The sequence below is a fragment of the Nyctibius grandis genome, chromosome 3, assembly GCF_013368605.1.
Source record: "Nyctibius grandis isolate bNycGra1 chromosome 3, bNycGra1.pri, whole genome shotgun sequence".
Taxonomy (NCBI): Eukaryota; Metazoa; Chordata; class Aves; order Nyctibiiformes; family Nyctibiidae; genus Nyctibius; species Nyctibius grandis.
This window is the reverse complement of record NC_090660.1, coordinates 113,014,685-113,022,824: the sequence shown is the minus strand read 5'-3', so window position 1 is coordinate 113,022,824 and position 8,140 is coordinate 113,014,685. Positions and strand designations below refer to the sequence as shown.

Sequence of the window (8,140 nt, the reverse complement as noted above, 5' to 3'; positions counted from 1 at the left end):
TTTGGGGTGAAATATAGATACCTGATTTTTTGTAAATAGCCTTGAGAAACGTTTAATGAAAAAAAAATAAAATAATTATTAAAATAATTATTTTTTTTCATGGTAAAATAAAAAGACAATATTTTATGATGAGGAATGTGCTACTTTCCTGATCAGCTCCACCTCTTCTTGTAGGACCACAAACCTGCTTGCTGGCTCTGGGCAGTGGGAAGGGAGGAGAAGAGCCAGCGAGGGGAAAATAACGAAAGCCCAAACTGAATAAAACAAAGCAAAACATTGCAAGCCAGCAGTGAAGGGGCTGTGTGTTCCCACCATCCCAAATTTTCCATGGAGCAACTTGCCTTCCACCTTCAGCAGGTGGCATCCTCACCCCATGCCTGCGCAGTCCTACAGCACAGAAAGGCATTCGAAATGACAAGAGCCAAAGAAAGGAAAGGTCTCGGGTTTCAAGTTCTCTTTTTATTGAAGAAAAGAAAAGAAGAAAGAAAAAAATAGATTATTTTGTTTGTTTGTTCGTTTGTTTCCAAGTGGACGTTATTCATGTTGTCAGTTTGTCTCAATGTCCTAAGGCAACATCTCTGTATACCAAATATCTCCAGGTACCTTGGCAGATCTGTCTTTCCCTCTTTCTCTCTCTGCCTTCCAGGGAGGGGTAGCTTGGAATAGATCTGAGTCCAAAAGCAAGGAAAAATAACAGAACAAAAAAAGGATGAGGCCAAGAGGACCTTCGCAAGGCCCGTGCTCAGTTTATCTATTTAACAGTCAATGAAACGACCTACATTCTTCTTGTTGGTCTGTTTTTCTAACACCTTCGACCTTCTCCCTGGAGATGGGGCGAGCAGGTTTTGGAGATGGTCCTTTCCTCCTGTGCTTGTCCCACTCCTTAGGGCATGCAGAAGCTCCGCTGTGGAGGGATGAGAGGAGGAAGCCCCACCTTACCTCTCCACCTAAGCCATGGATGACGCCACTACTTCCCCCTCCAGGCCCTGTGGGGACCTGCTGCGGGGATGCCACGATGCCAGGTCACTGTGTGGCACATAGGAGTGGGAATATCTTCTTGGCCACTGCTTGGCACATCCCATCTCCTTCCTTCTTGGATGAGCTGGTGAGAGAGAGGTGTGGGGCAAGGACTGGCAAAGGATGCCACAGACCCTCAAGACTGGGTCTCTCCTGGGGATCTACAGCCAGACCGCATCCCAGCAAGGCTCCCACAGGCGATCCCTTTGTGGTCCACAAAGAACCCTGATCTTCTTGGCCCTTTGCAGTGGCTGCTGGGCGTCCTTCCACACCTCCCCGTAGCGGAGCAGGAAGGCTTCCAGCATGTGGCAGCAGCCTGAAAGCATCTCAGCAGGGCTTGTCCCCTGCAGCCCCTCCCCACCCTGTCTCCTCCTCACTCTCTTCCAGGTTCAATTCTTCTCCAGTCTTACCTGGGAAAGCTCATGTTGTCTTGAACCTACAGCTACTATACTCTATAAAGTAATATTCCCCCTCTCTGCTGAGAACAATACAAAAGTTACTCCATCTTACCAAAGGTTTCAAAAGAAACCAAACACTTCTCTTCCTCGGTTCCGATTTAATTTAATCATTTCTTTAAAATGTGGTTTTGTTTTGTTTGTTTCATTTGTTTTCCAGAAAAAAAAAGTCCCTTTCTTCCCTTTCCGCTCAGACCTCTGTCTGAAGGTCAATAATGTCTTGTCCCACCAGGGGGATGGTGGCTCCTGTTTTCTCCCACTCTACAGTTTTTAGTTCTAAGGGAGACTGTGCCACAGGTTCCATGTCCTTTTTAACCCATGATGGTGGGGACTGGACTTTCCTGATTCCTTCCCAGGGTCTCTTGTTTGGTGTCTGCTGTTTTTCTTGCTGCAAGAGGAGGAAAGCGTAAGAAAGGAGAGAGAGAGAGAAAGAGAGGTTAGTACCCATGCAACAAATACCATTTTTTCACCTCCTTTTCTTATATTAAAGGCAAATTTTTCTGTGAAACTCCTGATCCAAAATAAAGTGAGGTTTCAATAAAAATTGCACTTGGTGTGTGAACTGTCTGTTTTCAGGAAGAAAATATAAACTTTTATTTTCCTCTGCTATCTCTACCACCTAATGCCTAGATATTTCAGCTTTCAGCTGAGGTTTTTGCCACTTGCATTTCCACTGAAAAACTGAACACGCTTTTGAGAATATAAGATCTTTTTTTAACTTGTACAGAAAATCCCCACATAAAAATCCATATTACAATGAGGTTTTTCCGAACATACACCGACTGCATTTTATATAGATGTGAATATAAAATTATTGGAAGGGGCTGCCCAGGGAGGTGGTGGAGTCACCATCTCTGGAGGTGTTTAAGAAAAGACTGGACGTGGCACTTAGTGCCATGGTCTGGTTGACATGGTGGTGTCAGGGCAATGGTTGGACTCAATGATCCCAGAGGTCTCTTCCAACCTGATTGATTCTGTGATTCTGTGAATACATTCCTTATGTAGCATAGCTATGAAAAGGCTATTTAACTGCAGCAAAACATGCTAAATAATTTGCCAGCAAACCCATGCTGTTTGATGGGCTGGATCGTCAGCTCTGAAACTGAAAGCATTTCCATCAACTCCACACCAAGCCTTCGAGGCTTTATTGACTGCTGTTAGCCCAGTCTCCCACCAGCATCTCACCATGGATATCAATCTAGAGAATATCTTTCCATGTTTCTGCTGATATGCACCAAGACAAGGCTCTGGGGAGAGCTGAGGTTCTGTAAAATGGGTTTGTTCTTCAGTGTGTATATTTAGGGGAGTCCATGCAAAGATTTTAAATGAGTTGTTCCACTAAGTTTCTCCCCCCAACCAAGAGTGATGCTATTCACAGTTAATTATCCCCACAAAACACTCCAGCACTGGACAAAAAAAGGCTTCCCTGCATGTGACAGGAGCACAGAGCCCTTTTGAGCCACCTGCCAAAAGGAAAGTGGTGACTAGTGGAAAGGGTGGAAGGAAAGGTAGCTGTGTGGAGGATGACAACAAGGAGAGAGTAAGTCTGGGGAGAAGGTGAGGAGACAGACATGCAGGTGACATGCAGCCCAGGATGTGTCACAGCTCAATGCTGTCACCAAAATGTATTGACTGAGGGGAGATGAAGCCACACGTAGACTGCGGTGTCATGATTGTACTCCAGGATGCTGCAGAGACTGTTGTAGCCCCATAGGAAACCTAATACCCAGACACTATGTACTAATCCACCTGCCTTAGCTTCTGATTTTGTCCTTTCTCAAGAGACTTCTGTAAATCTGTTGTTTATCCCACTTCCATACTGCAACGCCGATAGGAAAGGCACTGTAGCATTATCCCTACAGGGACAGCTTTCATCACATCACCCAAGCCACGAATTTTGCTTTTTCAAACTTTCACCCTTAGTATAACAATGAGATATATCTGAAGTTGCTCCTGCATCCCTGCAGCTATTCACAGGGAGAAGGCTCTGGGTGAGGTCATTTGATGGCTAGAGGCAGGTAAACCTGGTCTTCTCAATGTGAAGAGAAAACATTCTGAAATTATCTTTACTTTAATTCAAAAGGAGAAAAATAACTCTTTAAAAGTCCTCTGAAAGACAATTGGTTTAAAAAATCAAGTTTTGGAAAAATATTGTTCAGAAGAATGTAAAACACTCGAGTTATTGAAATCTGGAGCTGAAGTTTTCATTAAACTCTATGACACAGAACTTTTCTTATGTTGTTGGTGTTACTCTTACTTTATTCCATGATGGTGATTAATACTAATAGGACAGAAAAGGTGATAAAATTGTTGACTTATTCCATTGTCTGTTTTGGAACTTATTTAAGAACCACTGCAACCAAAAACTGAAACCTTTTTATCTCTGTGTGTGTCTTAATGAGACAAGTTTGAGACTTCCTGAAGTGAAACTTCTACCTACAGTGTTTTTGCAGGCCATTAGTCTGCCATGAAAAGATGAAGCAAGAAAGTACACATAAAGACAAAAGCACATACAGAGCAAAAAATCAAATGCAACTAAGAGTCTCTAAACAGTGAAGGAAAAAAAAAGCTTGGTCAGATATTTTCAATAAAAAACATGTAGTTTTCTCCCACAATTGTTGCAATGCCACAAGTTTTCAAAGTTACCTATGTCCACAGCTGTATTATTCAACAGAGAGCAGCACAAATGATCATATGCATGAAGTTCATAAATAATTCCATCTTTTCCCTCAAATGAAAGCCCTTCTTTGATGGCGTTATTTACAGCCACCTTCATCTCTGGGTTCTTCTATTCCCAACCAATCTCTTGTTTTAACCATCCCTCCATCTGCCACACTCGTGACCTTCAGCCTCTCCTTCATGCTGTGCGAATGCACTCGGATCTGATCATGTACACTGAACGTGATCAGCAAACCTCAGAGCTGTTCTTGTCCTGAGCTGCTTTGGAGCTACTGAGCAAGAGCAGTTGTAAATCCATGAAGGGAACAGAAATTGGGAAAAAAAAAAAACCAAAACTAACAATTATGAGCTCACATCTACAGCAATGGTCTCTGATCAGACCTGCCACTGGTGAACAAGACCCAAGGGTTACAACAATTATTCAGTGGCAATTAAAAACAGACTTTAAATGTTGTGAATTATTAAGAATGGATAAATTAAGAAAGGAAGAGGGAATGAAACAGAAAACATCATTTTCCCATGTCAGTGCATAACTCCACTCTGCACCTGCATCTTGAATATTATGTGCACTCCATGGGCTTCCTGATAGAAGGATATAGGGGAAGTGATAAAGGTGGCCAGTTTACAATCATGAACAAAGTTATGGAGCATGTTCTGTAGGAGGAAAGACTGCACAGACTATGACCTTTCAGCCTTGAACAGAGATTATGGATGGATATGAAAGAGGTCTATGAAACTCTTACTGGCTTATTGATGGTAGGAATGGACAACTGATGGTAGGGATCATCTCTTCCAACACAAGCACTACAGAGCATGATGAGGCACCAAGCAGTGCCTGGCCCAGAGTGAACCTCAAGAGCTGGTCCTGTACACAGTGCCCAGTTGAACTGCTGACAACCTTTCCACAGCTCTCAATGCTGAAAACTTCCAAAGTTATAAAATTATGTGGAAACACTCACAAAAGCAACATCCATTCAGTACTATGAAGTAAAGTGACACCATTCTGCATCAGGGGGTCTCTGAGCACAAATTACTGGAGTCTTGGGGATCTTTTTGAAGATGAACTACCACATGCTTACCCTGCTCTTTTATTTTTCCAAGTTGATTTTCACTCTGCCATGGAGAGGAGGCAGGGCCAGACCGGCCTTGCTCTGATCCCATACGGTTGTTTCTATCATCTAGCTTACCAGTGTGATGTGTTATCAAGCTATGACTGTGGTGGGCTTAGTGACTACAAAGATGTCTACTTATAGTTAGAAGATGAAAAGGAGAAATCAGCAATTGGAAAGGGGAGGCCTGCTTTTAGTTTCCCAATTCTCAGAAAAGAATTAGACTTCTCTACTGATGCTGTGAGTGGAGGTGCCATCTCAGGGGTGGGATACACTGTCTGTCCACCACGGTGCACCAGCAGCTCACAGAGATGCATGCACAGCCGTGATCTGAGCATGGGTGCAGAAGGACTTGGTGCCCGGTTGGATCTCTGAGCAAGTTAAACGAAATCACCCAGGCTGAGATCTGGCAAGGATGCCGGGAGATGAAAGCAAGTCGTCTCCTCTTGGCAAGAGGCACCCTGGGAATTGGTAGCAGGCTCTTGGGAACAGTTCCCTTTTTCTTTCCCTCCATATGGAAAAGGTTTTTATCAGGTCTTGGCCGCTTGATCAGCATATAGAAACAGTCACTGGGCTTCAATTCTGGCATTTTCCTCCAGCCCCACTGTGGGGTCTTAGCAATCCTTACAGACAGGAGGAAAAACCTAGCTATGCGCAGAAAAGAAGAAAAAACCTGGAGAGAGGGTTGTGTAATCCAGCTGTAAAAGGCGCCGGTGCTGGCCCAGGGCCTGGCGCCTCGGAGACAGCCAGGAATGGCCTGAGACAGGAGCTGAAAGCAGCGGAGGCTGCTCTGCCAGTAACTCACAGAGACAGAGCCATTAGTCTGGCCTGACACGGCCCATGAGCTTCTGGCTGTTGGGGAGGGGGAAATGTTTATCAGTTCCTGCCTGGTGCCAGGACGTCGGAGCAGACTGGGAGGGGTGGGAACGGAGGGAGCACCCAGACCCAAGGCTGGGGTAAAACCTGCTGCGCAGGGCGAACTGGAGGTCTTCATCACCCTGCTGGCATTCAAAGTCTCCTTCATTCAGCAGTGGCTTTCAGTTTGGCTGCACATCTTTAGGGCAAAGGGAGAGGATTTGGGACAAAAGGCATTTAAGACACAGTGCCAACAAACCCCCCCAGATCCCTAACAAAGACAGAGGCAAACTGCGTTGAGATGCAACCCCCTGCAGCACTACAGGCTGGGGGAAGAGTGGTTAGAAAGTGGCCTGGCGGAAAGAGACCTGGGGGTGCTGATCAACAGCTGGCTAAACGTGAGCCAGCAGTGTGCCCAGGTGGCCAAGAAGGCCAATGGCATCCTGGCCTCTGTTAGGAATAGTGTAGCCAGCCGGTCTAGGGAAGTGATCGTCCCTCTGTACTCGGCACTGGTGAGGCTGCACCTTGAATCCTGTGTCCAGTTCTGGGCTCCGCACTTCAAGAAAGATGTTGAGGTGTTGGAGCGAGTCCAGAGGAGGGCGACCAAACTGGTGAAGGGTCTGGAGGGTCTGACCTACGAGGAACAGCTGAGGGAGATGGGGTTGTTTAGTCTGGAGAAGAGGAGGCTCAGAGGTGACCTTATTGCAGTCTACAACTACCTGAAGGGAGGTTGTAGTGGAGAGGGAGTCGGCCTCTTCTCCCAGGCAACTAGCGATAGGACAAGAGGACACAGCCTCAAGCTTCGCCAGGGGAGGTTCAGGTTGGACATTAGGAAGCATTTCTTCTCAGAAAGGGTCATTAGACATTGGAAGGGGCTGCCCAGGGAAGTGGTGGAGTCACCATCTCTGGAGGGGTTTAAGAAAAGCCTGGACATGGCACTTAGTGCCATGGTCTAGTTGACATGGTGGTGTCAGGGCAATGGTTGGACTTGATGATCCCATCCTGATTGATTCTGTGATTCTGTGATTCTGAGATAATCCACACAGCCCTCTCCCAAACCTAGCCCTGGCAGACTGCAATGAGTCACCTGTGCTGGACTCATTGGTGATGGGGCAAGGCACCTCCCTACCATGGACTCTTCTGCATGTTGGCTCTGTGCTGCCTTCAAGGATCCAGACTGGCTTCATCCAGGCACCTGGATCCTAGTGCAACTCTTTTGCTTAGGAGCGGCGTCATTGTGTTGCATAAATACATCACGGGAGACTGACTGGCTGCTCTAAGACACAGCTTTCATTTCACACTTCAGTCAAAACCTGTGAAATATGCACGCTGCTAAGCTGTATCACCTGGTGTTTCTTTTGTGTTTTTTTTTGGTTGGTCGTTTTTTTGGTTTTGTTTTCTTTTCAATACTCAATTTTTATAGTTACCCTGAATAACCTGAAGAGGAATTCAGTGCTTTCTACAGAGCACTCTGGGATAACTCCCCTAGAACCAGCTACTCCCATGCTGTTTTCATTGCCTCTAGTGTTAACTTGAAGGATATTTCATGACCCAAATGGTCTCTCCCCATGACACTGATGACTTTAGGATCAGAATGAAGTTATTCAGAGCGTATAGCAGGGAATCTGAAAGATAAATGTGGCTCACACTGTTTAATCCATCTTCGGATCAATGTCGATGAAAAGTGATTAGAAAATGGGAAAGCTGTCTTGTTTTTTCACAGAATGATAAATTTTCCTTTCCTTGTTTGAAACAAGTAGCTGCAGTTCCTTCATTTTGTGCTACTGAACTACAAAGATTATACTTTTTTTTTTCATTCAGGAGAAAAGCAAAATAAAAGTGACTGACTGTGTTCAGAATTTCATTTTTTTTTTAAAAAAAAAACAAGAAAAAAAAAGTGATTTAACTTGCTTTGATGGAAATCAGCTAGGACAATTGAAATACCCAGCATTTGCTGGGTTATAAAAATATATCTTCTGCTTCTGTATTCTCTGAAGTTCAGACGATCTAAACTGTATGGGTTGC

The 8,140-nt window shown here is 44.9% G+C and overlaps 1 protein-coding gene across 2 annotated transcripts in view; it reads right to left on the bottom strand.

Moving 5' to 3' along the window:
• Positions 1-439: 439 nt before the first annotated feature.
• ADGRB1 (adhesion G protein-coupled receptor B1) overlaps positions 440-8,140 on the bottom strand; it is a 297,647-nt gene continuing 289,946 nt past the window's right edge. For both annotated transcript variants that reach the window (XM_068395729.1, XM_068395728.1), the window contains one exon: positions 440-1,860. In XM_068395729.1, coding sequence (XP_068251830.1) covers positions 1,663-1,860 — 198 coding nt within the window. In that variant the 3' untranslated portion in view covers positions 440-1,662. The remainder of the gene's footprint in view (positions 1,861-8,140) is intronic.